This window comes from Ovis canadensis, chromosome 22 (assembly GCF_042477335.2).
Source record: "Ovis canadensis isolate MfBH-ARS-UI-01 breed Bighorn chromosome 22, ARS-UI_OviCan_v2, whole genome shotgun sequence".
NCBI classification, from domain to species: Eukaryota; Metazoa; Chordata; class Mammalia; order Artiodactyla; family Bovidae; genus Ovis; species Ovis canadensis.
This window is the reverse complement of record NC_091266.1, coordinates 50,550,553-50,570,246: the sequence shown is the minus strand read 5'-3', so window position 1 is coordinate 50,570,246 and position 19,694 is coordinate 50,550,553. Positions and strand designations below refer to the sequence as shown.

The 19,694-nt window shown below is 38.5% G+C and overlaps 1 protein-coding gene across 1 annotated transcript in view; it reads right to left on the bottom strand.

The window, feature by feature from the left end:
• The window catches only part of FHIP2A (FHF complex subunit HOOK interacting protein 2A), a 35,810-nt gene that overhangs the window by 15,042 nt on the left and 1,074 nt on the right, over positions 1-19,694 (bottom strand). The window contains 6 exon segments of the mRNA XM_069567612.1: positions 94-290; positions 466-759; positions 4,861-4,983; positions 5,421-5,525; positions 7,185-7,354; positions 13,864-13,942. Of these exon segments, the coding sequence (XP_069423713.1) occupies positions 94-290; positions 466-759; positions 4,861-4,983; positions 5,421-5,525; positions 7,185-7,354; positions 13,864-13,942 (968 nt within the window).

The following is a 19,694-nucleotide window of genomic DNA, read 5'->3' as shown; positions in this document are numbered from 1 at the left end:
TAAAGAGGTCTATCACTGCAAAACGCAAATGGATTTAAAAGTGTATGTTTAAGAGGTCACTTTTCATAGGAAAACACAAACAGCGGCTCTTACCCCCAGTTAATTGCTTCCACTGTTTCAATATCTAAGGGGTCCACTGACTGAGGTAGGGCCTTGTACAGGGAGGCGAGCCTGTCGGTGAGCAGTTCGCACAAGCACGTGCTCTGCGTGAGGCACTTGGCGGCGGCTGGCTCCGGCAAGCTCACTAAGAGCATCAAGCCCTCGCAGGCTTTCACGGCTATTCGGCCATCCTGAGGGGAAAAACACACACCTTTACAGTGCTTGAATCAGACACACCTCAGGTTGTTTGGAAAAATTCCCCTTAAACAGATTAACGTTTTATGCCAAAATAAACATAGAATTTTTTTTTTCTATGCATTTAATGGTGATTATGTTGGTGGGGAGAAAGAAAAGAAGATGACTCACAGGACTTCTAGTAAGATTTAACAAAGAATTCACTAGGTTGTAATCCTGGTTTGGACGAACAACTGAGGCCTCTGGCAATTCAGTGACACTGAGATTTTCCAAGCTCGCGGACAGGTCACCCATCTGACGAGAAGGCTCATCTTCTAAGTCTGTGTGCTCCGTTCCAGAAGCACCCGACGGTTCCTCTGGCTGACAGGACTGGCCTGTATCTGTTGACAAGGAATCTTGACCTTTTAATACATCTTCTGAAATTGCATTTGGGCCTCCTTGGGAAGCCAGTGATTTAAACTTGTTCTGAAAAGGAATACATGTTTTATAAGATTCACATCAAAAACCTTATAGAACAGAAATCATATTTTACTGAGTTTTCCTGTAATTAACACTCAATATCTGGCCACTGTCATAATGGATAAAACTGTTATGACAAATGAAAATACCCAGACTTAAACAAACTGTGCTTTAGATGTCTTAAAATTACACAGGCGTTTATAATAGTCTTCAGAACAGGCTCTACAAAATGTTTTACACTGACTGTAAACAATGAACAATATTAGTAATAATTATTTGACTGCTACTGCAAATAACTGATGTTAGTGAGGAAAAAATAAGATTCAGGAAGTTTCAGTTGCCGTTAATTGTTTTCTCATCACTGGCCTACTAAAATTAAATAGTCCTAATGCTGATTCTTCTAAGATTAGTTTCTAAGATGATTTTTCTAAGGCTTTTCCTAATACCTCTGCTCTGTAAATACAACTCAATACCCTGAGGACATTCTTGTTAGTATTTTTGAGGGTAAAAACAAAGATCTGCTTGAATTGTACATAGCCAAACACAAAAAGAACCTAAATTGAAGCAAATCATTAGTTTCCAGGCAAAGGTTTTTTGCTTTCCATTTAAACCTAAGAGCAAAAAAATCAAATCACACATTTCATATCATAGTTTTTATGAATGTAAAATTTAGACATTCACACAATTTAGAATTCATCATAAATCAGCTTCTCTGCAGGACCTATCAGAGTGCTTCATCAGAGAAGTGCATTAAATGCTGAATAAAGTCAAAGTTCCACTTCCAAAATTATATGATAGATATTATAAATCACTTTTCAGTCGCTCAGTTGTGTCCGACTCTTTGCGACCCCATGAATTGCAGCACGACCAATCTTGTTGAGAAATTGGGCTCATAGCACATACATTAAAAGAAAACAATCCTACGGAACTAAATGAATATTCCAACCGACTTCCCAATTTCCTAAGAAGTCAACCGTATATCATAGTTTTTATGAACGTCAAATATTTTATTCCATCTGAAATGTTAATACTGTTGTTGGGAGCAGCATCTCGGATAAGAATGGCAAGAGGAAGGACAATCCTGGGGTCACAAAGAGTCGGATGTGACTAAGCAGCTAACACTTTCGCTTTCAGCACTCACTCCCTGGACTACTGTTTCTCAACTCAGGACTGCTGGTTTTCTGTGGGGCTTGATAAAAACACAGAATGAAAATATCTGGAGGTGGAACCAAGGGATCTGCATTTTAAAAAAAGCTCTGCAAGCAAGTACGAATTCAAAGCCTTTGACAGTTCCAATCTGTCTGGGCCCCTTTCTTACCACACAGCCTGATTAAACTGTGTGAGCCACACCACGGACTTCCCTATCTTCACTCCTTTCCTTGTGCTCGCCCATTCTTATTTAAACATCTGTCAAGGCTCATTTCAAGGACAGCCTCTTCCATGCTCCCTCCTAATAACCAAGGCAGATGTAATCTCTTCATCCTGTGAAGTTTTAGGGGCATTTACTCTGTATCTTTCTTATGATACTCGCCTTACTCTACCTTAGATTACAGTATTTGAACGTTAGTCTTCGCTCATCACCAGACTACCAAACTCCTTTACAGCAAAGAGTGTTTCTAACTTATCTACCATCTGCATTTAACTCACAGCAAACGCGTCTACTGGCTGATGTAAATGAAGCGAGAGATCAGATTTCAAGGGATATATACTTGAGAAATGCAAAGTACTTCCATTACTAGTGAAAGTGAAAGCCACTCAGTTGTGCCTGACTCTTTGCAACCCCGTGACTGCACAGTCCATGGAATTCTCTAGGCCAGAATACTGGAGTGTGTAGCCTTTCTCTTCTCCAGGAGATCGTCCCAATTCAGGAATCGAACCCAGGTCTCCAGCAATGCAGGCGGATTCTCTGCCAGCTGAGCCACAAGGGAAGCTCTATTACTATCATGCTAGTAATAAAGCTGCATGTCTCAAAAGATTCATTCATTCAATGTGTTAATTAAACAGTTATTGTGCACTGTGCTAGATACCAGAGAAGCTATCGGGACTCAAAGATTAATAAAATAGAATCCTTGTCCTCAAGGAGCTTCCTGACCAGGAAGAGAAAATAAAATGCGCATGAATGACTCTAATGCCAGGGAGACTGTAATAACTGCCATTAAAAGCATTAAAATTAATATTGAAAGCATAGGAATAGTCCGGTCAGTTTAGAAAATGGGGTCACCTACCGCCTCAGGCTTTGGAGAAGTAGGTGTTATAAAAATGCAGGATCACAGCAGGCAAGACACTAATTCAGAAGGGTGGTTTTTATACTGAGGTCTACACGTAAATGTTTCTCTGAAGACAGGCAGCCATACATATGCCTGCAAATTTTCAATTTCTGATCTATGGCTGTGTACTTCTGAAACAAGTATTGGAGATTCTGAGAAAATCTCCTTTAAGCTTAAGCTTGGGAAAAAAAATCTATGCATCTAAAGTAATTTGGTTACCTAAGAAAACTTAAGTAAAAATGAACTTTGAGAAGAAAAATCTCACAGTTAGCCAAATGAAGATATTTGGTATGTTTATATCACAAGGCTATTACAGTCATTTTGAAGCAAATTTTCAAAATACATGTCATGAAAAACAGGTATTCATAGTCCTTAACACTAACTTAGAAATTTAAATCCATGCAATTTTACAGCTTGGTAAAGTAGGTGCTTACCTACCTGCAGTAACAGTTCAGAATAATATCCTGAATTACTTACTCAATAAAATGAAATAAAAAATGAACCCATCTATTACAATGGCTAAAAGTTTTAAAAACAAAACAACAACAACAAAAAACTTGACAACACCCACTCTGACAAGGACACGGAACAACAGCTCTCATACGTTGCCCCTGGGCTGCAAAATGATAAACCCACTTGGAAAGAGTTTTGCAAATATACACTTACTACTACATGACCCAGAAACCCTACTCTTAGGTACTTCCCAAAGTGAAATGAAAATCTAAGTCCACACAAAAATCTGTGAATGTTTATGATGGCCTCATTCGTAATTATCTCAAACTGGTCCATAAATCCCTCGACTGGTGAATGGATAAACAATTGTGATACATCCATACAACAGAATACTACTCAGTAGTATAAAGTAGTATCTGTTTGTGACCAAATTCACAGAAGACTCTCAAATGCATGGAAGGGAAATAAAGAGAAACCAGATTCAAAAGGCTGACTATATTTTTATGACTTTCTGAAAAAGAGAAAACTTGGACTGAAAACAGATCAATGATTGCTGAGGGCAGAGGCAGAGACAGGATGACCAGGAAGGAACATGGGGTAAGGTGATGGGGCTGCTGTGTACCTGGATTGCAGTGGTGGTTATGAAACTGTATGTGTCTGTCAAGCTCACAGAATCAGAGAGACTGAGTTGTACTGTGTATAACACACCTCAATTAAAAAAAAGATTAAAAAAACCTTTTTTAAAAACTAAAAAACACCACATTTTCCTTAATATATTTCTAAATGACTACTGCTAGAAAAAAGTAAATGAAAGCAGGAAAAACAGAAGAGTTATTTTCTAATTTAAAACTGGAAATACAATCCAAATATTAACTGATGTAAGTAAACCACAATTTGGTGACTATGGCTAGGAAAAGATAGTACCAATCAGCAGAGCAATCCCAATGCTATACCAGGGTGGGGAGGTGACTCGTGATGTTTCACATCTTGTCCAAATCTGCTCACACCATTCTTACCCTAGGTCAGGTTACCCACACACCACGCTTGAGCAAGCCTGGCTGAAAATATGATAGCTTAAAAATTCCCATGACTTCCCTCTTCCACATTTGCCCTTCGAGCTGTGCTCCTAAGCTGTAGCTTTGTATTTGTCCAGCCCCTGTTCTGCTCCCTATATGTGGTTCAGTCACATTCTTTGAGAGTAGTTTTTCTCAGGAGATTTCAGGTTAAAATAAAACAGTGCTCGTAAATGAAAATAATGCTGGGGAAGTAAAACAGGCTATCTGTTATTCACAAAATGTAATTCCTTCTAATATTATTTAGAGAATTCAATTCTCATGATAATTTTAATACACACATACTTTGAAGGTTGACAAGAAGTAAACTATACCTCCAGAAAAAAATTAACCAAATAGGGATCTTGTTTCAGCTTTGCACACACAATGCAGAGAAACTGAATTTCTTCATTTTCTGTTGGTGTTGCAAGGACTTCACCACACAGTCGAATTAACTTCTGTCAAAAAAATTTAAAACAAAATTTTAAACTTAGGCTATTTTTTTAAATAAACATCTAAACAGCCATTCATTCACCATCAGGACATTTGAAATTTTCAAATAATGCAAATACATTGCATTTTTCAGAAAGAACATTATTTGCAATCACCTATATCAAATAGGTGCTAGAATTAAGTTTTTCAAATATGTTATTCTAAAAAATTAGTGAGGTATTTAATAAACTTCTTGACATGTCAGGGAAGTAAGTAAATGACAAAATTAATGTATAAAATTTTAAGAGAGAAATATAGAGACATGAAGTACATTTAATATAATGTCACGCATCATGAAAGCTCAAGTATCAACATTTGCTACTTTGCATGTTATTTTTACTTTTAGAAAAATCTATGCAAAAAGCAGCAAACCAAATAGTTTTATGTAAAGGGAACAAACTACCTGCACTGGCCTGTGCACATTAATGTGTGGAAGTAGCGGCTGCCGGATTTTCCCCAAAAGTTTGGTATAGAACACCAGGACTTGTTGTTTCATTCCTGGAGGACACTGGGAAAAACAAATACAAACAAGAAAAAAAATAGACAGTGCAAACTTATTACTCAAAAGCTTGAAAAAAATCAGAGGCAATGTATGTGAATATATTCCACCTTCAAAAACCAATGCAATTAGACAGTTAATGACTTTGTCTAAATAAAATCCTCAATCAAATTATTACTGACTGGTATTCTATAAATAAAATTTATAAGAGTGTGTGAGACCATAGACTGATGTAATCACAAACAGCAATGTGATAATATGCCATGGAGATTGGAGTTTGGTTCAGGTGATGCCAAGCTGTTAATATTCTAAATGCTAGGGTAAAAGGAAACTCCTTGGCCCAGGCAAAGGCAGCATCTTATCACTTACATTTATGACAGGTAATCAATAACCTTTCATCATATATATGGAGGAGTAAATAGTCTAACACATATATGTAAATAAAGGAATCCGATGTATAAATTGCTGTGATTGATTCTAACAATGCTATTTTAAATTAGTTGCAAAATTATTTACATTATGATTATTACAGGCAATGAATATTTAATAAATAAGTTTTGATAACATGCCAATTGTTTTAAATATTTGCTGAAAGGCAGATAAACCTGACGATTACGCATGCTGTAAATTAAGAGAGTATGAGTTAGCAAGGTTATACGTTCTAAAATTAACCTGCTTATGTTGACTCAGATTTAAAATAGTCACAAAATATTTCCAAAACATCACCATAGACACAGTATATGGAAATAGCATAAGCTATAATCTTAAGCACAATAGTATGTGAAGATAGTAATTACCTTAAGTTATGCAGATAAACACAATATTTATAATCACAATATAAAAATAAATTTTCTAGTAGTATAATTACTAACATTTGCTCACAAATTTATTAATATTTGTTCAATATAATGTTGCATAATCTCTCTCTCTACAAAGGACAGGAAAAAGGAGGGAGGAAGGGAACAAATTGGAAGATACTAGGGAGTAGATATTTAGCTAGAAAATGTAAACTGAACGAATCTAACCTAAAAATGAATTAGAGAATTAGACTTAATTAAAAGGAAATCATCTTCAATACGACTTCATATTTCTATTTGGTGTTTAAACATCTGTTTGAGGTTTCTTTAGTTTGATTTTCACATATATTACAGAAATTCACAGAACAGAAGCACCAATTTTTAGAGCTGGAGGAGGCCCCTTGCTCATCACCTCTTTGTTTTTAAAGAGGAGGAAGATTCATCAAAGAGACTTACTTGCACTGGTTCTACTCATCAGAAGTGTTCATGTCAGAATGATCAATGACATTTTCTTTCAGGATTATGAAAAATAATTTTTGTAACCCAATATTCAATGGGATCCTTCTCATTTCCTCTGATTCTGAGCATTTGCACTTGAGTAGATTTTTATAAACGTTTACACTGTAATTCTAAGTAGCCTAAGTACCAGTTGTCTAGAGGATTTGGGAACTCTGCTGTTTCTATGGAAAGTCATACTCATACAGGCCATACAACTTTCTTTTTTTTTTTTCATGTACTGACTTGAATCCTTCCATGCTTAATATATACCTCTACAGTTAAATTTAGTGCTTGGCAGCTTCTTTATCTCTAAGACATGAAAACATATATCACACGTACTTGCCTAAGAACATCATGTGGATTAGGAACTTACATCAGCTTTCCCTAAGGTATATAATGTTTCCAAGATCTTGTGATGAAGTAAATATTCCATACATGGCCCCGTCTCTCCAAATTCCCGTTCATTTTCTTCTTGTACTAAGATAACTAACATCTGTTCCAGATGAGATGGAATATTTGTATCTGTCACCGGAGCTTTATCATCTAAACAATAAAGACATCCATCAAATATTCAAACATTTTTAAACTGCACATTTGCACCTAAAATACTCTTTGTATTTCCCTGTTTCTATTCAGAGAAAAATCTGAATTGTTCACACGGGTGAGGTTTATATCGTATTCAAACACAATCTATATTCTGAAAGATATTCTAAAGTTAATACTCATGATAATAATTCAGAAAAGGAACCATTTATGGGGTATGGAAATGAAAACATGATCAGAAAAAAATACAAAGAACATCAGAACTTTGTATGCATTTATAATATTAAAAATGTTATTTCAATTAGCCAGTTCAGATCTAAACTTTCAGTTCATTTCAGTCACTCAGTTGTGTCCAACTCTGCGACCCCATGGGCTGCAGCACACCAGGCCTCCCTTTCCATCACCAACTCCTGGACTTTACTCAAACTCATGTCCATTGAGTCAGTGATGCCATCCAACCATCTCATCCTGGGTCGTCCCCTTCTCCTCCCGCCTTCAATCTTTCCCAGCATCAGGGTCTTTTCCAATCAGTCAGTTCTTTGCATCAGGTGGCCAAAGTATTGGACTTTGAGCTTCAACATCAGTCCTTCCAATGAACACTCAGGACTGATCTCCTTTAGGATGGACTGGTTGGATCTCTTTGCAGTCCGAGGGATTCTCAAAAGTCTTCTCTAACACCACAGTTCAAAAGCATCAATTCTTCAGCGCTCAGCTTTCTTTATAGTCCAACTCTCACATCCATATGTGACTACAGGAAAAACTATAGCCTTGACTAGACGGACCTGTGTTAGCAAAGTAATGTCTCTACTTTTTAATATGCTGTCTAGCTTAGTCATAACTTTTCTTCCAAGGAGTAAGCGTCTTTTAATTTCACGGCTGCAGTCACCATCTGCAGGGATTTCTTGGAGCCAAGAAAAATAAAGTCTGCCACTGTTTCCTCATCTATTTGCCATGAAGTGATGGGACCGGATGCCATGATCTTAGTTTTCTGAATGTTGAGCTTTAAACAAACTTTTTCACTTTTCTTCTTTCACTTTCATCAAGAAGCTCTTTAGTTCTTCTTCACTTTCTGCCATAAGGGTGGTGTCATCCGCATATCTGAGGTTATTGATATTTCTCCCAGCTATCTTGATTCCAGCTTGTGCTTCATCCAGCCCAGCATTTCTCGTGATGTACTCTGAATATAAGTTAAATAAGCAGGGTGACAATATAGAGTCTTGACGTACTCCTTTTCCTATTTGGAACCAGTCTGTTGTTCCTTGTTCAGTTCTAACTGTTGCTTCCTGACCTGCATACAGGTTTCTCAAGAGGCAGGTCAGGTGCTCTGGTATTCCTGTCTCTTTAAGAATTTTCCAGTTTGTTGTGATCCACAAAGTCAAAGGCTTTGACATAGTCAATAAAGTAGAAATAGATGTTTTTCTGAAACTCTCTTGCTTTTTGATGATCCAGAGGATGTTGGCAATTTGATCTCTGGTTCCTCTGCCTTTTCTAAAACCAGCTTGAACATCTGGAAGTTCATGGTTCACATATTGCTGAAGCCTGGCTTGGAGAATTTTGAGCATTACTTTACTAGCGTGTGAGATGAGTGCAATTGTGCAGTAGTTTGAGCATTCTGTGGCATTGCCTTTCTTTGGGATTGGAATGAAGACTGACCTTTTCCAGTCCTGTGGCCACTGCTGAGTTTTCCATATTTCCTGGCATATTGAGTGCAGCACTTCCAAGGGATCATCTTTTAGGATTTGAAATAGCTCAACTGGAATTCCATCACCTCCACTAGCTTTGTTTGTAGTGATGCTTCCTAGGGCCCATTTGACTTCGCATTCCAGGATGTCTGGCTCAAGGTGAGTGATCACACCATCATGATCATCTGGGTGGTGAAGATCTTTTTTGTACAGTTCTGTGTATTCTTGCCTTCTCTAAATTTTAGGTCTCTTTATATAAAAATAGGTTGGCCTTGAATGTTAAGCTGAATAAGGTAGGATATGCAGAGAGGACAGGCTTGGTTTTGATCACTACTGCATTGCTTTGTGGGGTTCCCAGGTGGCACTAGTGGTAAAGAACCTGCCTGCCAATGCAGGAGACTTAAGAGACATGAGGGTTTGATCTTTGGGTCAGGAAGAGCCCCTGGAGAAGGGCATGGCAACCCACTCCAATAGTCTTGCCTGGAGAATCCCATGGACAGAGGAGCCTGGTGGGCTACAGTCCACAGAGTTGCAAAGAGTCAGACACGACTGAAGTGACTTAGCACGAACATTGCTTTGTAACACTGGGAAGTCAAGACTCGAACGGCCCCCAATTCATCTCCAGATTTGCAAACATAAAGAGCCCAAAGGAAAACCCTCTATGGAAAATTTCTGACATCTCCTCTCACCAGCAGATATCTATTCCCAAAGTAAAAGCTGCTTCTCAGGAAAATTCTTACAAAATACTGATTTTTTTTAAGTAAAAATTCATGAATACTTTTAACATAGTAAAAACACATGATTTTACCAACCTAAATTTATTATATAAGGGTTAAATTATTCTTATAAAATGTTTAAATATAAAGTGTATTAGGGAATGACAGGTTTTTTATGTCTCTGTTGTTCTTTACTTAGTCCTGCTATAGTTTGTGCAATACAGTCCTGGTGTGCTATGTATCCGATGATATACAGCTTTGTCTGTCCACTTACACATGTATGTGTATATATACACACACAGACTAAACCATAATACTAACGCCTTCTGGAGCAAACAAGGGAAAGAGAAGAGTCACTTGTGTTCCCAGGAGGACATATCAAATATGATTGAGTATGGGATAGTTATTAAGAGCATGAGTCCTGGACTTGGACAAGCTGGATTCAAGTCTTGGCTCTGTCGCTTTTAGCTGGGTGACCTGGGCAAACTACTTAAGCCTCAGTACCAACATCTGTAAAATGGAGCTGATCAACGCCAGTAACTGCTACTGTATGATTTCAGCAAAATAATGTGAAGCCCAGTGCCTTAGCACACAGTAAGAATTCAATAACGTTAACTTATGATGTCTGACTTCATTTTCTTCTAAAATGAGTAGCCTAGGGCTAATAAAAAAGATGGTTTGTAATTTTATTTGAAATTTACTTTTTAAAAGTATTTTTCACCTGTTTTATATAAACATTCCAGGAAGGAATGAATATTTAAGCATGGTTTGATTACACATATTTATGGAGAAAAATAGTAAAAAAAAAAAAAAAAAAAAAGGCCCTTTTTTTGAGAAATAAATGAACTATAAGCTCAACTTGACAGGATTAAAGTCCGAGCTCCCTAGAAGACCTAGTTTCTGCCGATCACTCTCACCACCCCAAACCATGTTTAGACCCCAGTGCCTTTGCATAAGCTATTCCTTTTACTGAAATGCCTTTGCCCTCCTTCTCGACCTCAAAACTTACTGCTCACCCTCAAGCCCAGGGTCAGACACCGCCTCCTAGTTTTCCCCCTGCTTCCTTCTCTCTCTGTGCCTGGCCCACTTTTTTGTCCCATACTTTGTTGTAACATATACACTTGCTTTTGCTAGGAGATTGCAAAAAAAAAAAAAAATCATTTAAAGCAAGAACTTACAGGCCTTCCTTTAAAGTATTTCCTTAAGACTATGGAGGGGTGAAAAACTCACAAGGGTTAAGAATAGTCATTTTTTGAAAAGACTGCTCCTGTCAAAAAACTTTTCTATAGATCTGCCGTCTAAACATCCAAATTAAGGTCAAAATTACATTTTATATTTAAAGGTATATATATAGATAGTTTGACTATCACTTATTACATAAAAATGAGGAATTTCTTACTTTTAAAGAACTATCTATGACTCCACCAGCTTGCCAAATCAACTTTTTTTTTTTTCTTCATGTATTCTTTCAGTTAAAAAAATATGTGTTCAATCTGCACACCCACTAGCATTTACCTCTATATTCCTAAAGGGAGCCCACAGGGCTATGGAGCAAGGTTACTACTCTATTTCTTATTTCAGAGGTTGCCAAACTTCAGCTCATGGAACAAACCCAGCCTTGCCATCTGCTTTAATAAAGCTGTACTGAGCAAAGAATGCTCTGCTTTTAATGTATTGTGGAAGGTTGCTTTTGCACTGTAACAACAGAATTGAATAGTTGAAATAGAGAGTGTATGGCCTACAAAGCCTAAGATATTTACTATCTGACCCTTTACAGAAAAATTTTGCCAAACTTTGACCTAATTTATTCACATTTCCCATATTCACTCTTCAGCCTATTCACTAAGATTGAAGCACAAAGAAGATAACTTCCAAAGACGTCCACACTATGTCCACTCTGTTCCTGCATTGACACCCGTATGTTTTCCTTTCTGCCTTAAATTTATGGATGAGCTGTCCACAAGCCTATGAAGCCTTCACTAATGCACTGGGAGCCCATAACCCACTTGCCAACTTAAGGATGTGGCTCAGAAATTATCTCCTATGACTCTTGTGCCCACCTTTCCTTCTCTACTAGCTCTTTCTCACCAAAGTACAAATGGCAGTACCTTCCATCTTAAAAAAAAAAAATTACCCCCTGCCCCTACCCCGTCCCCCCCTCCCCCGCCCCTGCCCCCCGCCACCAAGGCCACTTCTCCCTGTGGCTGTTGATCTGTCTCTCAGCTCTCCTTGCCACTAACACTCCTCAAGAGAGCAGTCTTCGCACACTATCCAAATATGTTCTCTGTCCACTGTCTCTTACACTTTGTCCAATCAGGTCTCCTCTCTCTTTCTTGCTATTAAAAGGGCTCTTATCAAGAGCTCCTAATGGCTGAATCCAATGATCCATTCCTAGCCTTCATCAACTTGACATCATTAGAAACTTTGATCCTTCTCTCCGCTTCCAGCTTCAAGGACACCATTCTCTCTTGGCAGTCTGGTGCATCACTGGCAAAAGCAAAATCTCCTTTGCTTGCTATCATTCTCATTTTCCTAATCGCTGAACACTGAGTATGAGGGCTCAGTTCCTGAATACTCTTTTTCTTCCATCTGTCTGTAGCTACCCTGGGTAATCTCAGCCAGGCTCATGGCTTTAAATCCCACTTACATGCTGATGACTCTCAATTTCATGTCTAGTTTATGGCTCTACCCTAAATCCCAGATCCCTCTTTCTTACTGTCTGCTTGACAATATCCAGCTGCACATATAATGGGTGTCTCAAACCAAAAAAGTCCAAAATGCTCTCACAAACCTGCTCCTCCTGGAGTCTCCTCATCCCATTCTCAATGAGTGCTCCTTCTGTTATTCCAACTGCCTAAGCCCCAACATTCGGAGTTATCCTTGATTCTTATTCTTTCATACCCAATATTCAATCCATCAACAACTTTCTTCAAAATATACCCAGAGTACAATCATTCTCAACACATCCACCCTGGTCTGAGCCACCGACATTGCTCAGACCGTTGCAACAGTCCCCTAACTGTTCTACCAACTTCACCTCTACACACTTGCAATCTAAGTTTCTTGCAGAAGCCAAAGTGATCTCTTTAAAGCCAATAATGTTACACCTCTGCTCAAAACCCTTTAAAGGCTCCCCATCTGAGAGTAAAAGCCAAAGCCCTCGCAATGGCTTACAAGGCCTTGGGTGAACCTGCGCCCCTGCCCTGTTGATGTTATCTCCTCCCATTTCTCTTTGTTCGAGTTGCTCCAGCCACACTTCCTGTGGTCCCAAGCACACTCCAAGCACTGTGCCCTGCAGCCTCAGGGCTTGTGCACTAAGTGCTCTCCTGGATCATTTCCCTAGACACCTCCAGGCTTGCTTCCTCCTTCCTGTAGATTCGGCTCAGAAGTCACCTGGGGTAATGAGGATGGCTCTGTCCCCACTCCCCAAACACTCCCATCCCTTTCAGCCTGCTTCATTTTCTCCTTAGCACTTATCATCTGACACACTATGTGAACTTGTCTATTGTTTGCTTCCTCCTAATCAGTATATCTCGGAGAAGGGAACAGCAACCCACCCCAGTATTCTTGTCTGGAGAATCCCGTGGACAGAGGAGTCTGGCAAGCTCCAGTCCATGGTGTTGCAAGAGTCGGACATGACAGAGTGATTAACACAATCAATATATCTGGGCTTCCCAAGTGGCTCACTGGTAAAGAGTCAGCCTGTCAATGCAGGAGACACAGGGTTCTATCCACGGGTCGGGAAGATCCCCGGGAGAAGGAAATGGCAACCCACTTCAGCATCCTTGCTGGAAAATTCCATGGACACTGGAGCCTGGCAGGCTATAGTCCATGGAGTTGCAAAGAGTCAAACATAATTTAGTAACTAAACAACAACCATCAATATACAAGCTCTGTTAGGACAGATATTTTTGTCTATTTGAGTGGCATACCGTCCAGTGGCCAGAACAACACTTACACATAGTAGGTGTTCAACAGCTGTATTTTTGAATGAGAGGAATTAAAATAAATTGCTTATAAGTTTCATGCAAAATAACTTTGAAAAGTAGTTTGTATGTATTTTAATATTTCATAAATTTTCTGTTTAATTAATATCAGCATGATTTCTTACCTGAAGTCTCTATATAGTAATGGGTAATTGCTTTCCAGTGGTAAACAAAATCTTCTTGTAAAGGAAGAGAAGGTGCAAGCTACACAAACACAAACAAAAAGACCACAACAATTAAGAAAATGGCGTTAAAATGTTCATATTAAATGTAACTGTATTTTTCTACTAATGATGCAAAAGCAGCATATTAATAAGGAATGAGCTTTAATTTGATTCTGTATGTCAAATATCAAGGAGAAATAAAAACAATGTCAAATCCAAGAAAGTAAAATAATTTATTAAGAAAGAGGAAAAACACATTTATCAGTGTTATTAGTAATTATAGTATTGGGTTTTTTTCTCCTTCCCTGCAAGTAGTTACTATACATGACTTCAAAAGTAACAGAGTTAAAGGAAAACACATAATATTCTATTACTAAAGTATCAGGAAAATGAAATTATTGATAACCAGGGATCTTTGTACCTAGGACTTTGAAATGCAAAACAGTAAAAAGCTGCTATGTAACTAGTTACACATCACCACTACGAAAATATATACCAAAGTCAACCCTGTAATCAGATTAAAACTGTTCTCTATTTTCAGTGACATACAGAAGTAAATCTTTTCTTTTTAAGCCTAGAATAGGCAGTGCATATTTTTAGCAAAATGACCACATGAGCAAGACACTACCAATTTAAATTCCACAAAGTCAAAAATGTCTCACATTTTGATTCTGAAATTTACTTCAGAAGTTTTAGGGCCAAAATTATATCCTTTCAACCATCTCTTTGCAAACTTACAAGTATTTTAAATGGGTATTAAACGGATAGAAAAAGATCTGGATGCACCTTTACAGTATTTTCTTTTCTTTAAAATGAGTGACAGAGAGAGAAAGCCCTCCCAGTCCTAGCACTGTCAATAAATTCTCATCAGAAAGTACAGCTGGCCCAGTTTTCCTAACAGCAAATAGGTTTCCATTTTGGGAACCTCAACTATGGCAGCGTAATCTTCCATTTTCACAGATTCATCTAAACAGATGATCTCAGAGGTCATGTTACTTCTGACCTTCTACTTGTTCCATTTTGATTGGTTCTCCCATAAAGACCTCAAAGTTCAAAACCTTTCAAAACAATTTCCAAACTACTGAGTATATTATAAACATTGGTCATGATACCCTAAGTGTTTCAATCCAGAAGATGAAACGCAATCAGGAAACAAATGGACCTGAAAATTTTTCTGCAATCATCAACATCTTTCTGCCAGTTTTTTCATACGAGCCTGTTCACACCACTCTGAATAGTACTGCATTAAGAGAATGTAAATATTCATCTCATTTCCAAATAGAAGGCTATGAAAAAACTTTAAAGACTGTAAGACCCTTAACAATGGAGTTAAAAATCTTTGGGGTTACTATACGTCAGGAACATGGAGAGAGAAAACTCGTGGGAGACTGAGAAAAAAATCAGAGAAATAAGAAAGAATTAACTTGGGAAAATAACCTTCCTGAAACTTTTAGATTAAAAAGTCAGTTTTAATCAGCTACTTATTTTTAGAATCTTCCTTAAAATATATAGAATTTCTCTTGTGTTAGAGACCTTTTAACACATTAGCTTTATGCAGTATTATTATTAATCAATTAATTCTGTATTAGAAATTGGGACAAACCCAAATGAAATTTGGTGTTTCAAAAACTGTACTGAGTTTCTTAAGTATAAATATTATGCTTTGTTTAATTTTTCCAAAGGAATTTCCAGAGTATATCACTTTCCCGGAGAAATCTGGCCAGACTTCCTGCCAAGGGCACAGTCCTTTCCACACATGCTTGTGGCATCCTCTCCCTGACTGATGGCTCCCTCTCTCCCAGCCCTGAGCCCATGCTGGTGACTGTTGAGTTATCCATCTCCTCCACCAGATTGTGAACTCAATGAGTTTCCAAAGATTATATCATCTTGTTCATCCGAACCCCCGGTTTCCAAGTCAATGATGGCACGTAGTAAGCGCTGAGTAATGTTTATTGAGTGGATACAGGGCAGCTGCTGCCATTTAGTGAGTAGTTATATGCTAGGGCTTCCCAGGTGGCTCAGATGGTAAAGCATCTGCCTGCAATGCGGGAGACCCGGGTTCGATCCCTGGGTTGGGAAGATCCTCTGGAGAAGGATATGGCAACCCACTCCAGTACTCTTGCCAGGAAAATTCCATGGACGGAGGAGCCTGGTAGGCTACAGTCCATGGGGTCGCAAAGAGTCGGACACGACTAAGCGACTTCACTTTTCTTTCACTTTTATGTGCCAGGCACAGTACCAAAGTTTACACTTACGTGTGGTCTTAAATTCTCACAATAACTTCGACTTTTCCCAAACAAACTCTTGTCATTCACTGACCTGCGGAAGGCAACACTATTCAAGGCAACACTATTCGTAATTAAAAACCTGGAGGTCTTTCCCCAAAATACCTACCACACAAAAGGACCTACCTAGGTGATAACTCCAGAGAAGGCATTGGCACCCCACTCCAGCACTCTTGCCTGGAAAATCCCATGGATGGAGGAGCCTGATAGGCTGCAGTCCATGGGGTCGCTAAGAGTCAGACACGACTGAAGGGACTTAGCAGCAGCAGCTGATAACTCAGATGAGAAGTCGTGTTCTCAGAGCCACGCCTGCAGCCTCACAGGCATCATCAACATTCCATGCCCAACTCTTTTAAATTGCTTCTTCCTCCAGGCAATTTTCTGACACCCACCCCCTCCTATCTCCTCTGCCTCTGTAAGTCCAGCTCAAGTCTCACTTCCTCCAGGGAGCCTTCCAGTCCTAGGTGCTTGCTCCTCTCCTCCTACAGAATGCACTAACAGAACAATTATCCAAATAATAACAATAATGATTAACATTTATTAAGCTTTTACTATGTGCCAGGCACTGCATTAAGTACTTGCCATTCTAACTTTCACAATTCTATCAGATAGGCCTAATTGCTTCCATTTCACTCTGAGGGAAGCCCCTGTGCCGCAGCCCATGGGATCCCAAAGAGTAGGACACACTGACTGAACAGCAAAAATGAGGAACTGAAACATACAAAGACTAAGTAAGCTGTCCAGTGAAGAAGTAGGGGGCAGAGGCAAGCCTAGAACCCTGCTCTGTCTGGCTCTAGGGGCCAGGCCACAAGCTTGTGCATGGCTTATACTTCAACCTGTGCATCTGTTTTGCCTACCAATGCAGTCTCCCCGTGAACTCGCACCGTGCTTCTTGATGGGCTCCTAAAACGTATGCTGCATGACTAAAGGATGACAGTTAAAGAGCACTTGCTGGAAAAGAATACTTAAGAAAACACTACCTACGTTTCATTTGACATTTTAATTCCTACTGCAGAGTAGATTTTTAAGGAATCGCTAGTCTCAACAATCATCATTAAATCTTAATTATAATTTTACAAGAAAATAATAATGCATCCAAATTCTGAAAGATGACTTACCTTGAATTAACCAGTTAAGACAGATAAAACATTTTTCCCTGACATTGCCCTTTTATCCTCCTGGAGTAAATCTGCCTTCAAGGATGGAACTGACTGGAATTACAAGCTATTAGTCCCTGGCAGACTACCTCACACAGACCAAGGCCCTCAACAAATACGGAGTTGTACTAATGGAAGGCGTTTTATTTATCCTTTGGAGAAGCTGGGCTGAAATGATCCACCTCAGAACTAACTACATGAGAGGCCTGATTTCAGATTTGTGGCAACTAGCTAATTTCCCGACTCTTAACTAGCCAATCATTTCTGTACTGAAGGAAAACTATCATTTCTGATAAAGGAGGCAAGAGTTACATTACAGTTTCTGTTTTTGCTCAAGGTGTGAATTTCTCTCCTAAACTTAAAATGTAGCCTATCAGATTAATAACACATCTTCAAGTACTGATCTTTGAAAATATCTTAGTTGTATTTCATCCTTTTAAGTAGTTAACAGGAAGTGAGAAGAAACCATTAATTAAACAATAAGGAAAACGCTACACCTAAACCCTATTTAAATGAATGTGTATCTGGTTGACCCTAAAAAACACATTTGAAGGTGGATCCAATTGAATAAAAAAACCTAGGAAATAATAGTACCAAAATGGTTGAGAAAACATTATAGAGATTCATACAATGATACAACTGAAAAAAGGTCATGTCAGCATCTGTCTACAGGATTATCTCCCTTCTCTGTAGAACCCTGATAATCATAATTGCAATACTATATCAGAAAATACTAATTGGGCAAACAAATTAAAAGGCAGATAGAGAAAGGCTAATGAATTGAGGAATGGTAAGATTAGGCCATAGAAAAAAAGTCAAGCAAATAAAGAAACAGAACTCAATAAATGGAAACCAATCTTGGGCTAGGGGAAAAAAATATATTCTTCAAATAACACAAAGATGGCTTATTCAGCATTACATATGGGTTCATTTCCAAGAGAATGGTAAAAGGGAAAAGAAAAAAAAAAAAGCACGCCAAAAATTTTTCATTACATTTAACTGCCTATCAAGGTAAACTAGTAAGTATCACAATTGAAAACATTAATACTAAGTAAATAAAAATGTTACTTTTCTAAATGCAGTGCATTGACTCCCAGGGGCAGGTGAATATAATCCACTCTTTTTCTCACTAACCCCAGCAAAGCAGACAACCTGGATATTACAGAGGCAGCGTCAGACAATTTACATGGATAATTTGGGAGATGCCAACATACACAATTATAAGAAGATAATGCAGACAGAAAACACAGGCCTCGGGACAAAAATGAGTCTTTACTGTGAGAGCACTGAAAGCCATCTTTCTTTTCCTAAGTACTTATTTCTGTAAATATCAGCCTGAATTAGTATAGAATATAAATGATATAATAAATTCATATTCCCAATTATCTCAGTATGAAGCTGTATTCAGTGTCAAAAAAGTAAATGATTCTTGATATTTTCAGTTAAGGAATAATATAAAATGTAAATATCACTGTTTTTTATAAATTTAAATTGAATTCTAAAAGTAAAGTGCTGTAGCTGGTGTATAAGCAAGAAAGAAAAATTAAAAATTGCCTTAAGAGTAATACTGCTCTTCATTCATGAAAAACTGTCTTGCCTGATTTGATACATTCCTTTTCTCAAGAACCTGTGGCAGATCTAAAATGACTCTTAAACATTCCCCACACAGCACTTAAGAACCGTACAAAAGTTTTCCATTACTGAGTTTTAAAGATCCATTTTATTTTTATCTGGCCATAAAAACTGTTCTATTGCAAATTGTGTGTTTTCCCCCCTTAAAATTATGTAGATCTGAATGTGCTATGTCACCCAAAAACTGAACACAGAAAGAGAATGACATTTTTAAAACTAGCCAAGTAGCACGTCTAGCAAAACTGCACGAGTTATGAACTTCACAGGGTGCATTTTTCGATTTGGGCATTTCTGCCAGCCTAAAGTAGAACAACCGAAGTAAAGCAACGCGACCCCTTATCACTGAATCAGCAGGAAGACACGTTCTTGTGAGTTACTTCTCTTTTAGTGGTGTTAGATTTGAGTGTTGTTTCCCTATGCTGGTGTCTGAAATCCTCAAAGAGGGGTACAACTGCAGGAAAGACGAAAAGCGTCCAGGAAAGGAAGAGAAGAAAGGAAACAGATGGTCCTGGGGGTGGGTGAGGGCTTGGAAAATGTCTAAAGCACACTCGACCAGACCTTCCAAATGCATTTCACACCGATCAAGGAGATCCAGCTGAGTTCGGCCGCCCGGCCTGCGAGAGCAAAACCTGGCTAGATTACGAAACCGGGGCGGGTGGGCTGCCTCCCTGCCAGAGCCGCGCCCCCGGGCAAGAGCACCCCGTCCTGGGTCCCCCAC